The following is a 27,192-nucleotide window of genomic DNA, read 5'->3' as shown; positions in this document are numbered from 1 at the left end:
TTACCACAAATTTAAATTCAAATATTCTCCGCTTGTTTCTGAACTTCCGATGGTGCTTCCTTCACAATATCGATATTCTATGAATTATATGAGAATTTATCATGATCCTTATTTCATAAAACAAAAATAGGATTATAGATAATGTCTAGACCATTAAAGTTGAATTATTCGGAGTTACACAAAACAGTCATGTTAATATCTATATACCATACTGTCTGCCTTAACAACAGGATAAATACCAAATCATGATGACTTTCTCAAACTCATTTAAACAATATTTTATGAGAATTCAACTCAATAAAATTTCATTAAAGTCAATAAGAACAATTTAGCAAAAGAGTAAAAACAAATCTTCTTTTCTTTCTGTCATTTAACAAAAATCCCATGTATTGTATACAAAACAAGACTAGTAACAAAATTTGTAGCCTCAATAATGAAGAATAATCTTTATGTACCGAACTACCAAGGGAAATAACCCACTACATGTACCAAAATACCAAGGGAACTAACCCACTACATGTACCAAAATACCAAGGAAAACAACCCACTACGTATCCAGTTAATCCATAATTCATCAATTTTTATTACTGAAGACACGCCAAATAGAGGAAACAGTATTTAAGTCTCCATTATCAATGGATGTTAAATGTTTGCTGTACTCTCCCTCTAATACACAGTGTTAAATATCTACTATATGCTCCCTCTAACACACATCCCTCTAACAGATGGAAGACTTCAATGGAAACTTATACAATGTTGAAAGACCTCACTTGAGAATTAATGAAAAACACAGCTGGTAACTGCTAAATTAATACAATTAGCAAAATAACATGATTCAATACAATATGAAAATTGTTTTGCATATTTGGAGACATGCAGAGCTAGATGTAAGTACACTCATTAATTATTGATGTATGATCTCTTTTAAATGTCATAATAATGTCTACAAATAGCCTTGTGCTCAATGTCTGAAGCACCCAGAAGTTGTACTGTCAATTCAACATATCCACCATAAATTGTCATTGAATTTAATAACATGACAAAAACTACTGCAGGTAACAGATGTAGAAACATCATATTTGACAGAAAAAAAAAAAAAACATAAATAAATAAAAAGTTTGTTTCCTAGCAAGAAAAAATAGGGTAGGTAGGTAGGGAAATTATTTTACTTTTCAAAAACATTTTACATTGAGTTCATGGGGTTAAACTTTCTATACTTTAAAAATGCTTAGGCCAAAATGGCCATAAAATGTTCAGGGTAGGCACAAAAATACTAAGGTCGGTAGAGTAGAAGGAAACAGATAATCAAAATGTATTATTTTTTTTTTTGCCTACTTAAGGACAATCAACATGTAAATTCTTTGTATTACTGTATACTAAAACTAGTAACCTGATTCTGAACTATTACATCACAAAATAACAAACTGGTTAAAGACTTTTAGTGACATTTGAATTCATCATATTTGTAAACTATCATAAGACTAAAAATTTGATCACCACAGGGAAATCATGGTACATGGGATTCATCCATAAACAAATTGACACCACAGACATCTAAATTGTAAGCATCTGTTTAACTGTTTTTATTGCTGTCAAAGCTGATATTTTTATTATCAGAAATATCCAAGATGTCAGTTAACAGCACTGTCAGTGAAGCATGGAATTCACTCACCATGTATAAATTTGACCTATCAATTGAAATCCAATAGGGTCCTAGATTTTCACAAATAATCCTATCAAAGTTTATTTATAAAAAGATGTTGATTGGAAAGAAAGAATATCATTTAGCTAGATAGTTTAATCTCATTTTTATAAATGACGTATTATCGTTAAACAATCCTAGTTTGGGGGATTTGATACATCGCATCTACCCCAAAGAACTTGAGATGAAGGATACTACAGACACTGTGAAGTCAGCCTCATATCTTGACCTACACTTATAAATCGATGGTAAAGGTAAACTATTAAACAAACTATTTGACAAACGTGATGACTTTTCATTCAGCATTGTCAACTTTCCTTTCATCTGTGGCAACATCCTTTCGGCACCTGGGTAAGGAGTTTTCATATCACAACTCATACATTATGCCAGAGCTTGCCTTAACTACGCAGACTTATTGTATCACGAGAAAAGCAGAGGACGCTTACCCTACTGGTGCACCTGGTCCATGTCTGTTTTATATGTCTGGTCTTTTTCCCTTGATTACATTCTTTTGATTTCTGCTAGAATCTTGGTTCCCTTGATTACTCTTTCTAGAGTTCACAAGGATTTTACAATGGAATGTAAGGACAACAGAAAAGATAAATAGTAGTGTTACTTTATCCAAAATTTGGTCATAAACAAATAAGGAACATGGAGCCATGCAGTTTACAGTTACAATGTTGAATTTAGAAGGGTTAAGGGGGTGTTTGACCCTACCTAAAAATGAAAATATTTATCCTTTTGCATGAAATCTTAATTTTACATAAATTTCCCCATCCTCTCAAAAAAAAAACAAAAACAAAAACAAAACCAAAACAGTTTTTTTATAATGTATATTTGAATGATTTTTGCATGACATAGTGATTTTCTGAACAATTTAACCCCAAAAATTTGAACCTTGCTCCGCTCGTCAATGGATTATACATATGCTCATAACCTGAAATCTTAAGAGAGTGTCTATACAAAAACCAGGCAGGCAGCGTGTTGCACATGACAAATTTTGTTTTCCAAAAATATTTCATCCATTTCATATCATAAATGCATCTTTTCTCAAAGTTGAATGTTGGTTTTTGATTAAGTGCAACAGTTAAATAGAAAAAATTACATAGAAAGCATTGAAATTCATTGAAAAGGGAAACAATCTTTGGTTGCCTTGTTAGGAAACTTTAAAATTGTTTTCCCAGCCATCTATTGTTGCTTTAAAAAAATCATTTTACTATTTGACATATATATGATATAAACATTACACTGGAACAAAAATTCAATGGAATAAAATTTACCATGTACCAACCATATAAAAAAATCTGCCTGAATTTTACATGGACAGCCTTTTTAATCCTTCTCTGAGTTGTGAAAAAATCAATGATCTAGACCATACACCATCATTAAAAATATATCATATCCCTTGTCACCACATGCAATACACCCCATTACAGTAATTGCAGTCATATCACTAAGGGACATATTTTTTGGTTGAAGGTGTAAAAGTAAGAAGATGTGTAGAAAACTTATGCATGCTTCTTAGAAACTGTTCTGTTCCAATATGTCCATTTTTATGCACACTTTGAAAAACTTCTCCCCATTAATATGGCTGTAAAATTCCAGAAACGATCTATTCATTTGCATCTACCAAGAGTTTAAATAAAAACAGCAAATGACAAACTATTGAAAGGACTGAAAGGACTAATGCTTGCTGTTCTTTTAATGATAAACATAAAGACGTTAAATCCACAATACTCAGATACCTACAGCATTTTTAGTATCCGCTGCTAGTCTGGCTGCATATCTAGCAATTAATCTGTGTTCATCGTCAACATACATTGCATTCAAACTCTCTGTCAATTTGGAGGGACTGTATACCAAAAAGAAAAAAGAGAGAAAGTTATCATAATGCATTGTCCTATAATTAGTCAGCAAAATATTGGACTTCAAATTACATGTACTAAATGATAAATTATCGTAAGTTACAGAACAATGAATTTTCACTGCACACCAATCATGTTGATTAACATTTACGTCTAAGGAGAGGGTTGCTCCAACTACAAACACCTTCACATTAGTTGCGTAAACTGTTTGTACATTGGAAATTGATATAAATCTGTATCACAAAGGGACATTTTACAAATGGAACTTAATCAAGAAACTCTATCAAGATACTTAAAATGTAAACAAGTATCTAAGTACTTAAATTGTGCTTTAGTACTCTAGTATGGTATTCATTACCATCACTTAAGTATACTATCTGCATCATAAGTAAAACTGGTTAATTACTTGAACAATGATTACTAAATATTACATCTTTGCAAATGCACAAAAAAAAATTAGAAGAAAATGCAATATTACAGAATCATGTTTCTGATGAATTTTTTTGTAAGACACATTCTTAGTTGGTAGCAATCCTGTTTTCATTTTGATTAAAAATGTTTGGTCTGTTATGTATTTAACTAACCTTTGAGGACTGTTTCCACTGTCTATAGAAAGGACATCTGGAGACCGGTTTACGACTACAGAAGATTCATGGAACCCATTGCGTACAGGAACTGGTGTTGGGGGTCTGCCAAAATACACAATATCATAAAAACACTGTGAAGTCTTAGTAGGGAAGAAAAAGAAATATTTATTTATAAGATTGTCAAGAAGTTGAAAAGTTGTAAAAAAAAAATGTGTAAGATATAAAACAAGATGTAAAGATATTTCCATAATAAGTAGTCAATGAAGCAGTAATTTCTCAACCATATGGTATCAAATTAAATCAAAAATATATCTGATGCGGAAATAAATCAATTTTTATTTTTCTCAAAAGCAAAAAAGATTTCAGGATTGTCCTTTATACCGGTGCACACACCATGAATCTCAACATCTAAACTACCACAAATTTAATTCTTCTCTCTAACACACTAACCATGCTTAACCAATGTGTATTCATTTCTAAGTTCACCAGGCTTAATAAAACAGTTAAAAATACAAATTGCATGCAAACCCCAAAAAATCTTTTCAGCCATTTATGGATCTTCTAGTTCTTCTAGAATTTGATATAAGTGGCAATCTAAAGGTTTAAATGGTACAAACACAGCACTTCAATCCAAGGGAAACAACTCTGTACCTTAAAGATATGTTTTTCAGCTAAAAGTAAGCATACCTGAATGTTAGGTTTAAAAAAGGAGAAAATCAAAAAGAGAAGGAGTTTAAAACAATGAGGATCATAATCCTAATTATAACTTAGTGTTTGATAACTGAAATGGGAAGTTCACTTTTAGACCTACAGCAGTTTTGAATCAAAGACAAAAACTTCAAAGTTACTTATAATGCTTCATAGGATATAAAAGACTATCATCTGAAACAGAACATGCTGCAAGGGAAGTGTAAATACCAGCATCTAAAGAAAATCATGTACAGTGGAAAGGTTAAAGAAAAGAAATAATTGCATAAACTAGCTATATTTAATAAAAAATAAACACTGTTAACTCAAACTCAACAATACATACACAATTCAATGTTTTCCAATCAGTTTTGTTTGTTAGTAAATACTACAGGTTAACAAATTCTCATTTAATGCTATAACATACTTAAACAGCTCCAAAACTTGATCAAAAGGCATATTACTGAAATACAGGAGACATGTTTAAAACTTTCAGCAAAATTAAAGAAGATTCATCCTCTTATGTTTGTCTATATACATGTACTGTATCCTTGTCTATATTCTTTATAGTAATTTAAAGTCTTGTTCCAGCTGAATTTTATCTTCTAGTAAAAATTTGCAAACCTAAATAAAACTGTCCCTATAATGCATCAACATAATATGAGAAAGGGGCTACCTTAAATGCCAATAACAGATATTTTATTCTTATAACATAGTAGAGTTAAACCCAATATAAATAATGGGTAAGATAACTTCATAAAGAGTGCAAATGTTGAAAACATTACAAGAATTACATGTGATCTAACATCCCCTTTACTGAGGTGTCCTGTATTGGTCACATCACCAACAATAATTTCCTAAATCTCTCAGCAACTACCCAATGAACTAGAGATCACATTACCGGCAGTGTATTCAAACAAAACCATGTACATGTATTCTGAATTTAACATCTCTACAATAATTGCATAATTGCATGTTTTCAAGCTTATGAAACTGATTATGAGATCTGTTGGCTTATAAAGTCCTAACAGTATTTAAGGCATAGGTATTAGGTCTCCCACTTTTAGTGGGCACCTCCAAATATCTCCTGAAAATTCTACCATCACCCATTGTCCGTGTCTAAGTGGGAGATTAAGCTGATTCACGGAAATTTCTCATCTTATTTAAATTTCTCCCATAAAACCATAATGGATTACTCCAATTCTTGGCAAAACAGGTCAAGAAAACAAAAACTTAGCAAATCTCTCACTTGGAGAAAATTTCAGAAGGTAGATCTTCTGCTTTATAATATTTTATGGTAAACACCTATGATTTAAGAATAATCAAGGGAACCAAGGTAATAGCGGTAATCAAAAGAATGTAATCCAGGGACAAAGACAAGACATGGAAGACAGACATACACAACAAAGAACATAAAGTAACTAAAATCATACATACTAGGTAAAAAAAGGAAATGAGCAACTCGGACTCCACTAAAAACTGGGAGCATGGACCATAAGGGAAGACATCAACAAAAAAGCAGACATAATTTCTTGTAGCTTTTTTCCTACCTGTTTTATATACTATTACAATTTTTCCTTTGTTTTCCATAAAGATTACTTTTGTCACTTATCTTTTTGTAACAGGGAACTAACAAAAAACATATGAAAATACATACATGATATAGGACAGATCTAGTTTCTTTTCAGGAGTTTCAGGAAACTGTGGGACTTGTGAGTTACCCGACTTTGGGACACACTTGAGGGACTTCTTCAATGCATGACCAATCTGTTTGGCAGGAGATTTCTGAAAAAAATACAAATAAGAGTCGCTATACTTAATCTTACTGCCAGCTTACATGTGTCATAATCTATACAATAGACAATAGGGGAAGTCATAAAAGAACAGTGTTTCATGCTTCCCATCCATTCAAGTTTAAACAATACATTTACTTTTAGAATAATACAGCTTTTTTTAACTTGACAGAGAGATTCATAGCAGTATCTAACCGTTATGTAAATATATCAAAATCCATTGAGATATGTATGCATGAGAGCAGAAACAAAACTAATTTCAAAGAAACTTCAATTTCCAAGGGAGATAACTTTCACACTGTTTGTGTGCATCACAATTTTCTGAAAATGATCATAATAGCAATCATTGATTTAACAAAAATATATTGAGAAAAGGGGTGAGAGAGTGCTTAAGTATCAAATTTGGAAGAAATAATCATTCCTAAGGGTGATGACTCTCACAATATTTGGCGGTTATCATTGATTTAAAAACTTGTTGAAGAGATTCATGGTAGCAACCTTTGGTAAAAATTTTATCGAAAAACATTAAGAAATGTTAGAATGGGAGTAATACAAAACAAATTTTGAATATATTTCAATGACCGTCTTGTATGAAACTTACAGGCACTAAGTTTATACAACCAATATTGGACAAAATAACACAGTGGGAATACAAACCACACTTGTTTTAGGCACAATTTATCCTGTTTATTTTTTTTTTTATTTAAGTGCTCTTATTTATAATCCTATTTTACCACATACTTTTTTATAATTAGAAATACTGATTTTTTTAATATCTGCATAAAAATACATCCATCACTAATAGGATACTACATGCACTCATCTGACAAAAAGGGTTAACAAGGACTGAGCATTTCAGTGGAAATATTTTTTTTTCACTTCAAAATATTAAAAAAAGCCTTCATTTGTGTAATAATTGCCTATGAGACTAAGTTAAAATACTATAAAATGTATTATACTTTATCAATATTTTTCAAATTTTCAAGCGGTATGGACCTTTAAATATACAACAAAACCATTAGTTAGTGCAATTTTCATTGACATGAAGGATAATTCATAATATTCAAAGTCTTGTACTGTATTTTCTAAAACTTACATAAGTAGTGTATTCTTTCATTTCATGATCATTGTTATGGTTACCAGAGTTACGACCTCTCCAAAAACAATCTTGACATAATTGATAGTTATAGCACCGCTGACATTTGTATCTGAATCCCATGAATGATTCTCTGTTACAACCTTCACATTGGACAGGATGAAAGACTGAAATGAGAGAAAATATGAAGGGAACACCATTGAGGATTGTAGGTAGGGTTTTTCCTTTAATTTAAGAGCTATATTAGTAGGCAGAGGAATGTAGCAGTTAAATGCTTCATCATGTGTAGCATGACTATGGGAATGTTCAATTGAGTCAACTTATTTGGACCAAGAAAAAAATATATATATGTAATATGAACTTCTCTTAAAAGCACTCATCCCAAAATGTCAAAATGGTGTAACACTTTGCAGTAATCAGTAAAAACTTTAAGCTGTAACTACTGCTATACATGTATAATGCCATTAAATTTTTTTACCACTTACCATTTTCTACATGAGCCATTTTATTAAGTATGGGCAACCACATTAGACATTGGGGACCAGGATCAGACATCAGAACATTTAAGAAATCATTCACGTTTATCTGTGTACGCTGAAAAATACACAAAAGTCACATTAAACATTTTATGTTTCTATTTTTAAAAAAATATGTTGACACCAACAAAGTGAAATAGAAACAAAGTGGGAGGGGGTGTAGTAAGAAATATGAATAAAGCAGGAATTAAATCATTCTTATAAAAATATGACTGATGTAATAGAAGCAGTATTCTTTAAAAAAGGATACATCTGAACACATTTTTGATTTTGCATCAAAACAGAAATGATCTGCTCATCCATAGAGCAAAGAGAGACAACTGCATTCTTCTGCATGGTCTCAGTCATAAACAATTTTTGTTAGAATAATCATATGACTTTAATACATATCTTTGTTTTCTTGAAGAGGACGCTATTGTCAGGATTCATGACTATTATGCAAATGAAACATTTTAAATATGAAAAAAAAAACGCTTACATTATCAAAACAGCTTCTACAAGCAGTATCGTTGTATCCAAATGAAGGCCCTTCAAACACAGCTGTTGGTAAGGCAAGCAGATCCTTCAGATAGTCTATAAATCTGGTTCTTATTAGGCAACCACTAGAATCTGATATCTGGGTAAATATATCTACAATATAACCAGAAGGAATAGGACATCAAGTTGATACCTTAAAATATCTTAAACTTGATGGCTGCATAAGACCTGCTATCTACTTCCTGTATAATGTATTATTTGCAACCACAATGATAAAAGGATAATTAATAGGAAAGGGTGAATAAACAAAATATGACCAAAAAAATATTAAGAATGCCTGTATTTAACAAATGTGCTGAACTTATTATGTTTAAGAGTTAAATATCAAAGCATTCTTGGCATGAGTAATTAAACCAATGAATCTTCCTACTTATCATACAGAATTTCTCAATAATTTATTGTAATTTTCCCCCAAAAAAAAATCATTTTGTGATCAGAGGACTGATATTTCAAATCATCAGTGACAAATAAAGTTAGCATCAAAAGAAAAAAATGCTGTGATGTTTTGACATAAAAAAAGTCTGAGAGAGAAATTACAGAGTTCAAGTCACATGTGAATAACAGAAATTTATTACACAGGGAATATTCAATAATTCACTGTTATCTACATAATAAAGTATGTTATATATTACTGTGTTTAGTGTCTACATCCTTTACAATGAAAGTACTTTTATTCATGGATATCAATTTTCGTGGATTGCAGACAAAATGTTGATTCATGGATTCTTAAATATGTGTTTTGACATTTTCCAGGGTACAAATAAACAGAAAACATGTATTTCATAGAGAATTTAATTTCGGGGTTTAAGTCAACTGTGTACTTTCACAGTATTTGAAACTATGTAAACCACTGATAATCAAATGATTAATTTATCCTATCACAAATATGGAATGAACTCAATATGAAGGCAATGTATAGCTACAGGAATAAATTCAGTAAAAAACTCCCTTTGCTTCCAACGCAAACCCATGTTGTAAGCTATGCCCCTAGTGAATAAACCTTTAAATATCAAAAAGTTGTATGTATTACTCTTTAAGGTTCATAAGCCAAGTTATCTTTTGCAACTTTAAAAGCATATGTCATGCAGCATTTATTGGTCATTTCCATATGGCTTGTTTACATACAAAGTGAAAATGTGCTTAATTATTTCCAGGCCCCACCACTGTTTATATTGCTGTGAACAAAATCTGAAAAGCAAAATAAAGAACTGGCATATTCTGATGTACAACAATGAAATATCTTTCAAATTATATTAAATTAAAAAAAAAACAACATTATTCAATCCCATGGTTACTGGCCTTTACTTCATGATAGACTGTTCTCCCTCCCCAAAAATGGCAGTCCTTGTGACACCATGAATATTTACTATATTTTATACCTATAATACATAGCTTGAGTTTTTAGTTTTTATATATACATTCTAAACTTACATCTTAACTTATCCAAAAGTTTTCCAGCACACATGTGTGACAAGGCAACCTTCAGTGAAAAGACTTTGATCTTTCCTCTTCCAATACTGTAATACAAAATAAATCTTTGGGTGAAACAGGGGTCAACTAATATGTATTGCATATATTTCATTTCAAGCAGAACATTAACTAGTGTAATCCAGAAATTATTGTATATATTAATTGTAGAGATATTGTTTCATTTTGGTTAAAAAAAAAGTCCAATTTTTGCAAATTTTTTTAGAAATCCAACTTTAGTAATAACCATCATAGTTTGTTGAAAAAAATCAAAATAATCTCCATATGCACTATTAGTACTATCTGAAGAAAACAAGACCACCTGTCAGATTCACAAACACTCCTTGGCATAAAAGGAGTTTGGTGATCTCTGAAAGTTAGCCGTCTGTGCTAGACTTGACAAGGTAGTCAAGGATGTCACTCACTCACTCACTCACTCACTCACTCTAAAAGTAATTATTATTTCATTTTTAGGTTATATGCTGGTGTACTTGTTGTGTTTTACTATATCTGTTCTTTTTCCTGTGTTTAGTTTATATCAAATTCAACCCTGAAATTAAACCTCTTCAAATCAGTATACATGTATATCATGCCATAAGCATAGGAAGCAAAAACTTATTGGTACTGTTGCATTACATAACATCTGGAAATATCATTTTTATTCTGAACAAGATAGAAAATAAGAAAACAAATGAATGGAGCAGAACCAACCGTATCAGTTGCATGTGCAATATTGAACTTAATATGTGCTTATTTTACTAGTGAAATCTTTTAGCAGTTAAGTACGTAACATGGAAATCTTTGTGCAAAATGGAGCCAAATTTTGTAAAATTGTAAAAAAAAAAAAAATGATTTCATGAAGAATTTCTGTGCAAAAGAGTTTGGTCACATATCTTGACAACTTAAATATGGCAACCATTATAGGCTTTTGTATCATAACAACTTTTGACAAAATATTTAATTTGTTAATTTGTTGAAGCATGTGACAAATAATTATGGATAAAACAAAAATGCTTGTAAACCTCTAAATTCCACAAAAAGCTACTAAAAGCTGAAAAGAAACAATATTTTGTGACGTCATTTTGACAAATGAATGTTGTAACAGGTTGTCTCTGGCTGAAGTATTTTTTTATCACAAAAATTTGCCAATAAGTATTTTAGTAGGTAAGCTAAAATTTTCACTATATTATTCGGCCAGAAATAGGTATTAACAAATATAACCATTTAATTTAACTTTAATTTCAGTTTTCTTCCATTGTTTTATCAAATCGTCCTATTATTTCTACACTGCTGAATTTTTATGAAGCTAACTACAGCTCTGACATAGCATATAACAGATTGGAATATTTTTTCAATAGATAGGTAAATGTGAATTAATCTTCACTTCAAGCAAAAATAACATTATCAAATCCAACTATAGATTTTTCCTTCATATTTAAAAGATTCCATTATATACAAAGACTGAAATAATTCCATCTATAGGGTATCGTTAAGTGTTAAAATGATTGAAGCATACAGAAAATTTATTGTCAGTAAGCACTTAAAAAAACTTCTTTTCCCCAAATTCAATTCATTTTATAATGATTTTTTAAAGAAAGAAAACCATAAAGTAAAGTATAGGCACTAATCTTACATTGTACCGGTATACCATTATACTCCAATGTTCAGGCTATAAATAAATGAGACAATCAGCCTACCATGACCACAGTAATTAGTATGAATAAGGAGTAAAGCTAGCTTTTGTCTAATACTGTACAGAAAACTGCCAAAACCACATCATTACTTCTTAAAAATGCCAAATTAAATATGACGGCTTCTTCCATGACGTTCGGAAATTCACACGTAATAGTACAAAGCTTATTACTTCATTCAATTCTGATCAATGGGAACAGTTATACCAAAAAAAAAGGGAAGACAAAAACACAGAATGCACACAAAGTGTGATATAAATTTTAGATGTACAAAATGTTAACAGATGTAATGTATGCATAAAAATTAATCACAATAAATTTAAATGTGTTAAACAAGACAACTCGAGTTTTAAACAATATATAAAAGTAAAGGTATATCTATAATGACTTGCTGATTCTGTATTGTTGTAAAAACATTATTATTGAATTAGAGTACTACTGATAAACGTGTTTCCATCAATAGAGCAATTCATGTTGTATACTCAACATACTGTATATAGATAAAAAAAAATTGTAACAGTAGCTATTCTATCAGTCTGCTCTAATATTTTTAAGTACCATTTTGTGTAAGAATCAGGCAATAGGTGGCACATCATTTTTCTCAATTAGGACTTTTTTGCCTAAAATATATTCAATACATCTAAAAAAAAAAAAAAATTATTCTGAAGCATCTGATATTTTTGATTGCTTATATAAGGAAAAAGTGTGGGGACATTTTCCAGCCATTTTTCAAAAGTGCATATCAAATAAATTTGATGTTTCAGTATCTTAAAATGGTCAACTTAACACTTTAATGGTTATTTCTAGAGGTTATGAGGTATAAATACTTGGATAATACAATACAGTCACTGCGTTTTTTCTTCATGAACCACACCTTATACACATTTTGCCTGATTCTTAGCCAGAGAAGTACTAAAGTATTAAATGCCTTTAAAGCCATCACATTTTGTTTTTAAAATGTAACAAAAGACATAAGTAGGAAAGGAGAAAATCTTAGATCTAAGGCACAAAAAAGAAGACTTGGTGAAACACGATAAATGCACAGCTTATAACCTAAATACAAAATAGTAAATAATCATAAAGCCACAGCGCATAGATAATGTGCAACATGGCCACAACAGAAGACTATGTGGTTCACATGTATTGATATGAGTGAGAGTTTAAGCAGTATATTTGTTTGCAGGGATAGAATTCGTTAGTATCATAATAAAATCAGGAATCTTTAGAACACGTTTTCAATTTATGCAATCTAAGCTTTGTAACAAATAAACATTTTTGCAAAGTATACCGCATATGATTAAAATGATGTAAAGTGCAGATATTATCCAAAACTTCATTTTTATCCTGATTACCTGTCGTAAGCTCCTACAAGCCAGTTTAACAACATCTGTACACACTGTCCTGTATCTACTTGTTGTGACAAAGGAAGACGTTTGTTTAAATGTACATAGATACTGTTTAATACAGACTCGACACGTGATGAGTTCAGTTCTGAGTCAGGTTCTAACGTGTTCAGTCCATTCTCTCTGAAGGCTTCTATAATGTTCCAGATGTCTACCACTGACACTTTAAAAGATCAAATTTGTAAAACAAAACATAAAAAAACCAGTTCCATCTAAATTGCTCATAGCTGGCACTAAATGAAAGAATCTTAAAGCATAATGAAAGGGATAGGTTTCATAGGTACATTCAAAAGACTTTGAAATAACTTTCTATTTTTATTTTTTGAATCACATTAAAAAGCAAAAATTAATTTAACATATAACATCTTGGCCAACCATGCATAATTTTATGACTATACCAATTTTCTGCATGGTGCTACCTATAGCCTATAGGCTATAGGGTAAATTTCCAGATGGTAACTTACAACTAGTTTTCTTCTGTATAAATCTGAGTTTACAAGCAGTCCTGTAAGTTGCAAACCTAATCACATCAAAGTTCTGAGTCCCTGAAAATAAATGATGTAACAATTCTTAAAGATCAGATCCCAAACCTTCAGATAAAGATGTCATATGACCATTAATTGCAATCTCATCGAATGAAGCATACAAGTATTACCAGGTATTTGGTTTTTAAAAATGATGTTTAAAAAAATATTGAATTTCAGAAGTAGATAAATCAAGAAAATTGCAGTATTTTTTTGTTATAAGTTTCAAAAGTTAAAACAGCAAAAACTTGACTACTTTGAAGACAGAAAATAACTTCTTCCCTTGACTTGAATAGCCAAAACAACTGATAGTTGTAGATACCTATTCTCTTGACAAAACAGTACAGACCTTTACTGAGATACAACATGACTCTCACATAAACCTATTACAAATTGGTAATATGTTTACTCCAAATTTGTCTCAGAATTCTACTTAACATTGAACAGTAAATCTTCTTTCCATTGATTTCTTTTAAAAGTTAAGCTAACATTATAAAGTATTTAAAGCCCTAACAATAATAATGATTGAACAACCAAGACGTGATTGGGTTATATATGATGGATTTGGTTAGAATAGCACATTCTAAGTTCCCAAATTAAATAAAATCTGAACATTTAAGGTTCATCAATGATAAAATTATCATGGTAGAAGTAAGAACAGTAGTGATCCATCATTTATATATAGGTGATGTGTAAACTGACAATGGGTGGATCCATGGTTCTGTAACTATATATCTTAACATGAAAACACTTACATTGTTCAGTTTAAAAAAAAAAAAAACTTTTCTGAGGGAAAGAAGGAGACATTGATAGTGGCATTATCTAATAACAAGCTACATTTTGTTCTACCAGCATAATATGATCATGTTTTAAAAATTGGGAGATCTCCAGCTTTGAGAAAATTTTGAGAAAAGAAATCTCCCACTTAGAGAAATTTGAGATGGGAAATCTCCTGCTTTAGAATTTTTGAAGGTTAATACCAAGAAGACCTACTCATTTCTGTAAGTATCTGCTTGTTGTGGTGTTGTACTTTAGATGTTGGACTCATGTCTTCTAATATCTTGATTTCATCTTCAGGACTTGCAACAACATACCCTAAAATATACAATAGTTATTTCAACATTTTCCTTCAACTGAATAAACTATAAGGCAATTGATAGGATTGGAATTAGGGTCTTACAAAAATATGACTGAAAATACAAAGAGTGCTAAGACTGAATGAACACTCTCTATGCTTAGCAACTAGAGTTAAATCATCCAGTGTTTGGAATTATAGTAATCATATTTATGTTATTTAAGGACCCCAGTAGCTATTGTTTTAAATCATAAAGATTCCATTAACATTTTATTGTAATTTTAAAACGTGACTTGCAGTTTGGTATAATCAACTATCAGTGACATTGGATTGTATCTAGCAATATATTGTAGATTGCACAAGGCAATATATGCAAGCCAACTAGTGTATGGCAGGTTGTAGATCAATTAAGTGTGAAAAGATTTCACATATCAACACTTTTTAGTTTAATGAGAAAATTTGATTATTGATCTTACCGTAAACCAGTAATAAATAGAAGTTTAATAAGAATTTGTTATTTTCATGCAACAAACCACATCAACTATCTACTAATCCATCAAATATATTACTTCCTTGTTGCAGACAAAAGTTTACTTAATTTCAATAGGTCAAGTCCATTTTTACAATTCAGAGGCTAAAATGATGGCAATGCAAGCACCTTGGAAATACATTCTGCACATGTACTGGAGACTTACAACTATACATTGACCTCATAAGAGATCATATTACATGTTAAACTGAAGAATCAATTTACAATATTGTCTTGCAATAGTTGAGCTGTTTCTATGAAGTTATCAGTACTAGAGAGGAATGACTAGTACACTTATACAGCATTTCCTTACAATAGTATAAGGTTGTACATGATAAATTGTATCAAACTCCAATGATGCAACTCGTACACAATGAATGTAATTTGTTCATACATTCACAATAACAAGTTAGTAAGGTCTCTTGAGAGATTTGTAATACTTAACATGCTGCTCAATATAGAAAATGGACATTTCTGGACAAATTAATCAGCGGTCTGTGTAAGAACTGATATCATTTTCTGACCAGGTGATGTCTTGTCAGCTGTTTACTACCTTTATGAAGGGCTTCAAATTGTTCTATTTTTAAAGTAAGAAAGAGTTTAACTTGTTACATGCAGTCCTTTCCTTCAAAATTCACAACTTCTAGCCCAAATAACAGAGGACTGTATAGATTTCAACCAGCCCAAAACAAGAAAATTACACATCATTTCACTAGCCCGAATCAATCTTGACTAGCCCAGGGCTTCAGGCTACTGGCTACAGTCCAGCACTGTTACATGTCAAATTGTGTCAATATTTATAATAAAATGTATTGTTTAATAGGACCTTAATTCAGGAGGATATCGAAAAAAAAAACTATTATTATTTTCAGTTATAAATGCTAAAAATGAATTTCAGATTTAAGATACATCCAAAATAACCCACAAGCCTTTGTCTTCTAAGAACCCCTAAATCATCCGTAAAAAGTCAACTATATTAGATATTATTTTCTAAATGCATTACACGAATATACATCTTCTTGAACTTTAAATGTGAAGTTCTATACAAGTAGAACTGAAAGATATAATTTGGTCAGACAGTATTTAATTTGTGTAAGCCATACTTATGAAAAATCTATATCAAGGACCATCTCAATACTCATTTATTGTTCAAATAAAACAAAATAGTTATTGAGAAGCCTGCATAGGTTTCCTTCATTCTGAATCATAGTGATTAGTGTTGATATATCCATGTGGGTGGAACAGTATAAAAATGGATCACTTAACTTTCCCTTTCTATATGCTCTCCTGTCCTACAAATTAATTAGTAAAAAATCTGACAAATCAACATACACACATATATTTCTTCCCAAAGTATAGAAAGAACATCTTGGAAAAAATAACAGAAAATATTAAACCTATGTTATGTGTGTGACATTAACGGTTGACACTTACCAGTAGGGGAGTACAAAGGAAATCAATATTCTCAACACATCACAGAAAATTTAATTGCATAAACAATAAACAGCAACACAACAACTTCAAACAAATAGCCAATTTCTCCACAGAATTGTTCCAAGAAAATTATATTTGGTCACATTGTTCACATCAGACATAACATAAGAATGTCAAATGGACAACAATCTAATAAAACACTGAAACTATAATGATATATTACCTGAGAACTGAAGGAATTATTGTGGAGTGAATGCAACACAAGAAAAATGCAACATAGACATTAAAAAATAACAAAAGCTACACCACATAACTACCAGGTGTTCACAACAGAGCTTTTACATGAGTATTACCAAGAGCCTTAAGTCAGTTATCTAGGGATTTAGAGGTCATATTTTATAGAAATTAGGGATTGGGCAGACCTGGACATTTTAAGACATGCAACTCATTGCAAGGTCAATTTTATTCATGCTATTCATAATATTAGGTGTCACATGATATGAACAAACTATCTACATGTACTGTGATACCTCTATCACACAAAACATGTAAATAGTTTGTTTAGATGAACAGTACAATAAACAATTACATGTATCTGTTTATCACTAGTATGAGGGAGGTGTAACCTTACAGGTAACAAAGGTGTAAAACAGACAAGCCAGATTAGAAGCTATGACACTCTAATGAAACAAGTATGGATAGTTCATTTTTGCAAAAGATGCTTTGTTTCCCAGTTATTGTAATGATGTAAAACAATAATAAATTTGAAACCACTCATGAATGTAAAAACTGGTCAAATCATTAGGTATCCTAGATACTAGAATTGTTTTCTCTGTTATACAAATAAGACATGTGAGTGAGGTGACCAGCCAAGTCAATTCAGCATATGCACAGGAGATTTCCAGTCAGATTAAAACCTAACTCTCATTGAGATTAAATTCACATTAACTGACATTATCATATAAGAATTTCAAACTCTACAACTTTTTTCTCAACTGAAACACAAAATCATTGTGAGGTACATTTGATTTTAAATTTTCAAATCATATACAACAGATTTACAGAGAGGACAGACGCTTCAATCAACCACCCTGTAGTTAACATTATGTGGTTTACTATCCTACTACATGATCTAAAGGGGCTGCCAAGAAATAAACTTTAAAAAGAATTTCTGACAAGGGAGACAACTCCTATGCTATTATAAATTCTGTTTTTTTTTTTTTTTTTAAATGTTTCCAAACTAAAAAAGAGCTCACCCTGTAATACCCTCTGGTCCTCTTCTTAGAAACTATACAGGACACTCTAACAATCATTCAGATAGAAAAAAAACAAAACAGAAGGTGCCAAATGGCATCAAATGGATAACAGTGTGAAAAAAGTTTCATTGAATTCCATTCAGCGTTTTATCAAATTAATATCAGACTGGAATAATATACAAATACATGTATTAGTATTTTGTAGTATACAATCTGTTTATCAACATATAGGTACATTTTATCACTTGTCAACACTGATTTTAAGATGAGATGCAGGAATTCAAATCTTTACTCAACTTATACACACTCTGGTTGACATCTTCAAAAAATTGTTTTTCCAGCACACTCACATTAGATCTCCATTCTTCTACTAATAAATCAAGAATTTCATTCCAATCTTGTTATTCCAATGATTAGGCAAAGTCATGAATAATCACAGACCTTAACTTTTTAGGACAGTGTTTTTGATTGACTGCAATCCAGTTCCAGTCACAGGGATACCCATCAACAAAAGCTTTCGCAATAGAATTGCATGCCTGCCTGTCTTGAGACGTTAAGTGGAACCTATCCCAAAAATTCTAATTCCTTCCTTATCTTCTTTACAACAGAGTATCTCCTGATCTCTTTTGGGTCTACCTTTCTTTCTTTTTCCATCTGGGTGTCCATCATGTTGCATTCTTTGGGATGGAGTATGGGTGCAATCATTAGATTTGGTCAATCTATGCTCATTTATTTACACCTCTGTGTCCACTTAATTCCATTGTAACCACAAAAGACTTAACTGTGTATAGCCGTAAACCATTATAAAAAAGTGTTACATAAACAAATGTTTATTTGCCTCCAAAGGTCAAAATCTCCTATACATGTTATAAGAGACCCTGTAACTGTGTGACCCGAGTTACTGAGAGATTCTAACATGAAAAATACTATCCACAAGATAATTTTCATACTACACTTCCAAGTTTATTAGATGTTGACTTAATTTTGCAATGGTCAAATGCTAAGAGATGTTCTTATTGTCATCTGCTTTATGTTTCTATTTATTGCTATGATGTGTCAAAAGAGATTTACTAAATTGTCTACAGATAACAGAGTGTTAAAAGAAACAAAAATGCAACGGGTACAGGGAGGGGTTCCCAGGGTCTCATTTGCCCACTTTTGTTCAAATTTTGCACAAAATCTACAAAATTTTCCAACAAAGTGGTACAGTTCCACAATCTGACTGTATCAGCCACTTGAATTTGCCTTGCAAGAAATCCTATCAGACTAAATTTTAATCATTATGGCATAATCAATCATTTTTCTACAGTCAATAAAAAACAAGCTAAAATTGTCCTTACAACTCATTGTAGTCGAAGAAACCATACATGTAGGAATATAGAAATTGTAAGACCCTATGCATTAAGAGATGAAACCATACCACCAGATTTTATAGTAATAGCTTTAAAATTACATTTAAAGAGACTAACTCAATTAAGTTTGTCACCATCATCAATCTATAGAGTAATGACTCACCTTTGTTTTGTAGCTCCTTATTGATGTTCTGTATAACACATGCAAATCTTTGCTGATTATATGCTAAACATTCCATGTTTGAATCAACAAGTTATACCATAACCAGACAGTGTTTTTCCTTCTTTAGATATCTATTCAATACTGCTAACACATGCAATCAATTTAACAACCATATAAAATGCAATATCAATCCATGTTTATCATTAGACAATTCCACATGGCGGCAGCATTCAATGTTACAGGAAGCTACAGTAGTTACGGAAGTAAATGTAATAATGGCATTTTTTCCTTACAACTGATAACCTTTCCACTCTATCAATGTGTATTGGCTTCCCAATTGTATTATTCCAAACTGATATCTTAAATTAGCATGTACAATTCTATCACAATAGATGATTTTACATCAATAAAATGACTAGTAAATAAAAGGGAAGCCACTATGTCCTTATCTTCCAATTATTTTTCAATGATAAATCTCTCTCCATTATCGGGATTTTTTTTCTGTCATCTGATGAATTAATGTGTGATATATTGGTGGTTCAATAAGTCAGGTATATTCCAATAGTCAGTCAGTTCTGAATACTTCATGACTGCATTGCTCTCACATCAATACATTGATTTTACTGCAGTGTAAATCCCTACCTGTTTATATTACTACTAATGAACCTTTATTTCAGAAATAAACTTTAATTACAAATGTCCTGCATTACTTGGCTTTTACAATAGAAATTCATGTTACGTAATTACACTGTTCAATTTGAAGGCATCCAGACGTTAAAAAGATATAAAAAAAAGTGCATTTAAAAACCTGAAGTTTTGCAGTATTATTCATGTATCAAAAGCATAGCTTTCCAGAACTGAAATTATATCTAGTCTCTAAAGGTTATCCTAATTATCCTTACATGAAAAAAATTACACTACATGTATATACCCCAGCTTTTTCACATTTAGTAACACCCTTGTTTACTGTTAAATATGATAGACATCCAAATAAAGTTGGTATTACAGTGATTATAGTAGGGTTGTTCAGAGTTCTTCCACTTAACATGTTAATTATGAACCTTTAAACCTTTATACCAATCACTCAATCGGTTAGGTCTGAAGATCAATACATTATTCCGCTATAAAACAGTATATTGCAATCAGTGTCATCCTGCATATGCCGTCCCATAACTTAGATTGCTGTGTAATGACCAACTATGTTTGCTGTTGAGGTTGAGGTTATTTTCTCAACATCTCAGTTTTTTATAAAGTCAATAGTGATCTGACTACCCACCCTCAAAAAAAAAAAAAATCAAATATGAGTACTTAAGTGTAAGTGTTCATAAGAATCAGGCAAAATGGGAAAAAATAGGAACTTGCATGTTAAAACCCAACCAAACTGACAATGTAATATCACTCAAGGATGCTTTCTCTATTTGAAAAGAACATTATTTGATCTCTGCATCACTGGCTTTGCGCAGAAATTTTTCAACAGAATCTTAGAAAAATAAGGCTTTTGGCAGAGTTATCTGCTCTTGAAATGTTCATTTTCAGTCCATTTCATTGAAATTGTAACTCAATGGTCCAGCATGATATGGAAAATCTTGTCTGTTTTCCTTGATTCTGATGGTGCAAAATAATCAAATTACACTATCAAAAAGATGGGTTTTTTATACCATGTTTTACTCACTGCCTGATTTTTACAGAAACTGACACTTAAGAAAGTAATGTCATTGAGTAACATAGAATTTCATGATTTTTGTTGTTTGAAAGATATCAATCTAAATAGCAAACAAGACATACTTTTCACTCATTTTCTGACTGAAGGAAAATTATTGATCTTTCTGACTTCATAATTGGGCATTTAATTTGGCAAATCAAATTTGGTCATTGGTATGGTATCTGAATTTTCCTAAGTCAACCATTGTAACTTCTGTGTTAATTATCCAATCAAACAAAAATTTGAACTGGATCAGTATTTTATGATACTCAATGAGTACAGAAAGTTTGAAAAAGATCCTTCATAACTTCTACAGATATCATCTGGAAACTGTTGGGTTATGGACAGACAGACGCACAGGCAACTTTTCAGAGGGTATCATATAATTCCTTGACACTTCATGTGGCCAGGTATTAATACAACAAAACTAAATAAAAAGCACTGATTGAACTTAAGACTATGAATATCTCTATGACCGAACTAGATTAATTGTACATTGAATTTCATGAAATAAGAAAGACAATGAAGTCATATCGCAACATACAATATTACCAAATATTCAATAATAGCTGCTTTACCAACAATGAACACATGGACTATAATAAGACATTCCATATGCTGGAACTTTAAGTTTACATGCATCCAATTTATTATGCCAATACTTTACATTTTGTTATCAGATCAATGACAATGTATACACTGTATATCTAGCCTTGACAACAATATAGAAGTCATAGCATAAATGTTATACTTTTATGAAGTTAATTTAATGCAAATAAAAGAAAATTGCCATTTCAAGATTTCCTTATTCCCTGCTGATCAATATAGATTTTCTAGAGAAAATTTAACTGGCAAATAACGACAATGTTTAAATGTACAATTGATATCATGCAATCAATAATATTCATTTGTTCATACTCTGAATTTAAAAACTATTGCTTATAATAACTCTAGACTACTTTAATTTCTGAAACAGCAGTCTTTTATGGATACATGTACATGCAATAGAAATTTATGCAATATACAGATTTAAATTGTCCGAATATTAATTATGGTACAAGAAATAGTTAATGGGATAAGGAATTGAGTGAAATATGTTGTTCTTTGTAAACATATCGCAATGATCCATGATAATCTATACAATTAGCAATTTTATATTGATAAGTAAAATGAGGAACAATATTAACCTATTAGGCCATAAAATAGCATAATCATCCAATGAATATGACCACACATGGGTTGTTAATACTTACAAAAGCTTTTACATTCCATCAAACAATATGCATGAAAATTACTATCTTCAGATATTGTGAGAAAATTTTCAATTAAAGGTACAAAAATTTGGTAGCTATTAATGCACATACAAGATACATATATTTGTATGTATTTGCTTCATACATAAATCATGAAGCACAATTTTGTTTTCTTCAAAAAGTGCTGTTTAATCATTTATTCAGGTAAAAATTATTGATTTATTATTTTTCCCAAGAAAGGTAACTCACTGGAGATATTAAATTTGAAGACAATGTTGCACTCTAAGGTATATTGTTATTGTGGTAAATATCTTAGGATTTAGAAGTTGTTATAATATTAAGTAAATTTTATGAAGTATTCGTTTGCTTTTTCTGTTCATTTTTAACCTTATTTTAAAGAGGGATAGTTAAGGTCTTATAAAACTAGTTTAACCCACCACAGACATGCACCCGTCCACAGTCAGGAGATGTTGGTTATTAATGTGTCTTTGTGTGGTTATTTATCTTTTTAGTTTATTTTGAAGAAGTGTCATCGTTCTGTCACTGTGGATTTGATTACTTCAATTGTCGGGTCCTTTCAGAGCTTGCTTAAACATATGTTCACACTTGTTAAAGATCTTTTGGTGATCTAAGAAAGTATTTACTACTTTGTATTAAGGATATACCCTGGTGCATTTTTGTGTTTCACCATATCCATATTGTAACTGCTTCCTAATAAAGATGGCTTACCCAATTTTGTAATTTTTCAGTTTTGACAAGGAACTATCCAAACATTGCTAAAATAAAACTTCTCCAGCCATCTTAAACAGTGAACATAAAGTTTTTGGTCAGCAGAAATCTTTTCAGATGTTTAAGATGAAACAATTTTCTATGGTCATTAAAATACTATTCAGAAAATCATCCCTTACCAGTTGGAAAATTGAGTTTTTTCTTGACATTGGTAAGTTGGCTAGTGGTTTTATACAATGAGCAGGTAGAGACAATGTATATTCAGTGCAATGTTAATAAAATGTTTTGCATTGTGCAGCTAGCTATGACCTCAGAGGTCAATCCACGAAGAATTATGGCAAGTACAGACAAACTATTGAAGATTGATACTGCTCTGAATTTGGATTGTGATTTAACATTTGACACAGGGTAAAAAATTTACCAGAAGTGAAAATGGCCTCTGTTAAACTGTTCCAAGTCACAATCAATCCCTACCTTTTTCATGTGGTATGGCACCATGTGGTACAATATCAAACAGATCCTTTCACTCTTACTTAATTACATGTATTGCCCCCGACAACAGGAAATTGCTTTATTTTTACCCTTTTTTCGCTCCTTATTCCTAAACAGTTTAAGTCACAACCCCCAAAATCAATCCAAGCCTTCCTAAGTAATATGGCATCTTGTGGTATAATTTCAAAGAGATCCAATCAATTTTACTGAATGTTATATTCTGGACAAGAAAATATCTATATACACCTTACAAAGCCACCATGGCTGCAACAAAAGACACCATCATACATTTGTACCATTATATGACTGCAAATTTTTTGAGATTGTATAAAAACAAACCCAATTATCTGCATTTTCCATTCAAATTTACAAGGCAAATGTGAACAAAAGAAAACTTGAAATGTATCAGACTTGACAAACAGATCTAGTTAAGAAGTACATACTTTTTACTACATTTTAAACAATTAGTGTACTTCAGTTTCTAGCTAGTTGCAAAAAGATATGGGGCAAAAAAGGAATGAATTAGTCCAATAAAACCTCGTAAAAATAAGGTAATAACAAATAATAACTATATTTCATAGGCTTTAGTATCACCCAAGAAAACAATTCAACTTCCAGAACCAATAACATGCTTCATTTCCAAATACTAGGTAATTTTAATTTGACATATGATTTTAGAAATACCAGTTACACGTAGCCTACCTTTCCTTACACAAATACCACAACATCCGATTTGACATGGTCCTTTTTTAGATTTTCTGGTTGATTTCAGAATAGGCTTTCCCTTGGATTTAAGCTTCAAATCCTTTATGCTGTTAGAGTTACAAGGCACTTTACTCTTAAGTAGTTGTGTATCTTGTTGATGACTGCAGTCATCAGAGCCATCATCTGACAGATCAGATAATGTAACTAAAGGTTTTGTAACATGTTCCTCTATATTCATTGATTTCTCTCAAAGTGGAAAAACTGTTGATTCAAAATGTTGATGATAATCCCCACATGAAATGAAAGCTGATAATCCTTCATACAAAAATCTAAAATCAAATTTACTTGGAGTTTTGTACCAATAATCCCTAAAAAATAAATATGTATGGTTTTATCCGTGTTCAAAATAGCAGGAGAAGTACCATTGTTTACACTCTCCTTACAGGATGCAATCATAAAGAATATTAAAGCTCATTCATTGAAATAAAATATTAATTGAGTATCTTGAATGAAACTCATATCAGGCTATTCCTGCACATAAAGTAAAAGGTTGTTCATTGTGTACTTTCCTGCATATGGATTAGACAAAATCAATCAGAAACTCCATGCTAATCCATAATATTAATTCTATACATATTTACAAAAATACTTTTTTTTCAATTCAGAAAAAATGTATAGGTACCTGTATTTATTTGTTCAACTATTCAACTTTTCATTCACTACTGGTACATTCTTTTGGTGTCACAACTTACATTTTTTTCCCAGGTATCATGAGCACTGAAGCCTTCATTAGAATCGAATTTATCTTGCATTTCAAATCATTTCACATAATCATTGTCTTCAAGGTCAATATGTTATATTTAAGTTGATTTCCAAATAATTTCTATAATATGGATGGAATTGAAAATACACCACATAAAATTTTCTTCCACTTTAGTTCCCATTACATCGAAGTCCACTTACATCCAGGCTAAATGAAAATAAAACAATAGACAAACAAAATGGATTTTTGTTAAGATCAAAATTTGTGGTTTTTACAAGATGTATTTTACTCTTTGTGCTACATTTTGATATCACTAAAATCTTAGAAAAACGGTAGCATTTAAGAGACTTTAAAACATATCTCGTTATAGAAAACTATCCTTAAATATTCCCATGTAATGTCCTTTATAGTAATAAATTAGTAATTTATATAACTAGTGAGATAGACTATCTTTCTTGATATTTCCTTCAAGCCATAAACATTTGAGTTCTGAGAAGTCACAACTGAATCAAGAAGAGTGTCTACAGTATATAAACAACCATTATCCACTGGTTATATAAGCCCATCACCATGTACTGTAAATCAAAAGGAATTATTTCAAAATATCAGATATTGTAAACTTTCCCAAATAGGTCCTTTGAAATATTTTGTTAGTCTGAGTAATGGAATGTGTTGTAAAACTTTTTAATTATTGTCAGGCGAAACAACAAAATGACACTTTTCAGGACTTCTCAGATCCACCACATAAACACATTATCACCAGAAAGTACATTACAACATTGTATAACATTGTCATTTATATCACAAAATAGTACCATCAGATTGATATACAAGTACCTTTACAATCATTATAGAAAACAGAATGTCATTTCAAATCAAATTTAACACCAATACAATCAGGAAAAAAAGAATAATATCACACATTTTTTCTTTGATATAAAATCCAGAGAGACCCATCCATTCTAAATCAAATGTATGCATCAAAATATACAATTCATAGTTGTCTTTAATTTGTAATTTTGTGTCATTTTTTATTTCTCATAATAAGTCATCACACATTTGAATGTTTGTGTTACATCTTTGCTTTCTGTAAAATAGAACTTTATTGTTTTTTGTAGCTGAACATACTTCTATTTTTATTAGATATCAAAGCCCTGTGGAATATAATCAATGGGAAGTAGGCATTATAACTGATCAAATATTCACACAGTAATTAATATGCTCCACTAAAGTCAAATAAACTGGAGAGCTCTTACAAATGTTTGTTCAGCACTTTTGACTTCTTTGAAATAAAAGCAATGGAAAAAATGGCTGCTTCATCTGAGTTTAAACATGATTCTGTTATTTTTTTTTTCAAATTTCTTTATTTAAAGTAACACACTTTCTAAAATTGAAACATGTTTATCTAACACTTCATTCAAGTTTAAAGGAAATCCAGAAAAAAATGAAAGTTTCATCCAAGCAACAACACAATTATGACCAATGGACAGCCAATGAACTAGGCTGAACAATATTCTCTCTGCAACTGAATTTGGAATAATTACAAATATGCCTGAATAGTTAATGATTAATATGATAAATATAATGAAAAAAATGTACCGGGTAAATAAAAAGTTTAATACACATACCAGGTTTTTTCTCCTTAATTTATTGCAAATTTCAACATAAATTTTAAATTTTGTGATCAGCAGATATTCGTGTTGTAACTTTTTGACAAAGAAATTACTAATTTATTTCACAGTGTGAATTATTGAAAATTTATATATATGGAACATTAAACAAATCTCTGCTATCTACATGTATATAATAATACCTTTTTGTTAGGTCTGGAGGTAGGTACAATGAATGTAC

General features: G+C 30.9%; 1 protein-coding gene across 6 annotated transcripts in view; it reads right to left on the bottom strand.

Annotated features, from left to right (window-relative positions):
• The window catches only part of LOC148629301 (dystrobrevin beta-like), a 72,249-nt gene that overhangs the window by 36,583 nt on the left and 8,474 nt on the right, over window positions 1–27,192 (bottom strand). Inside the window, exons 2-14 of one of the 6 annotated variants that reach the window (XM_088547649.1) lie at window positions 25,261–25,548; window positions 24,576–24,946; window positions 14,882–14,983; window positions 13,829–13,909; window positions 13,314–13,527; window positions 10,235–10,320; window positions 8,745–8,896; window positions 8,216–8,324; window positions 7,731–7,897; window positions 6,499–6,626; window positions 5,269–5,304; window positions 4,152–4,256; window positions 3,452–3,554 (exon numbers count right to left, since the gene is read on the bottom strand). In XM_088547649.1, coding sequence (XP_088403775.1) covers window positions 3,452–3,554; window positions 4,152–4,256; window positions 5,269–5,304; window positions 6,499–6,626; window positions 7,731–7,897; window positions 8,216–8,324; window positions 8,745–8,896; window positions 10,235–10,320; window positions 13,314–13,527; window positions 13,829–13,909; window positions 14,882–14,983; window positions 24,576–24,816 — 1,524 coding nt within the window. In that variant the 5' untranslated portion in view covers window positions 24,817–24,946; window positions 25,261–25,548. Of the gene's footprint in view, window positions 1–3,451; window positions 3,555–4,151; window positions 4,257–5,268; window positions 5,305–6,498; window positions 6,627–7,730; window positions 7,898–8,215; window positions 8,325–8,744; window positions 8,897–10,234; window positions 10,321–13,313; window positions 13,528–13,828; window positions 13,910–14,881; window positions 14,984–15,439; window positions 15,508–19,697; window positions 20,365–24,575; window positions 24,947–25,260; window positions 25,549–27,192 lie in introns of those variants that run through there. The other 5 variants (XM_088547639.1, XM_088547658.1, XM_088547666.1 and 2 more) reach the window with 5 other exon arrangements.

The sequence above is a fragment of the Perna viridis genome, chromosome 1 (genome assembly GCF_037379345.1).
Source record: "Perna viridis isolate PV_CMFRI_1.1 ecotype Kerala chromosome 1, ASM3737934v1, whole genome shotgun sequence".
NCBI lineage: Eukaryota > Metazoa > Mollusca > Bivalvia > Mytilida > Mytilidae > Perna > Perna viridis.
Note: the sequence above shows the minus strand (reverse complement) of the source record. Positions and strands in the feature narration are given on the sequence as shown.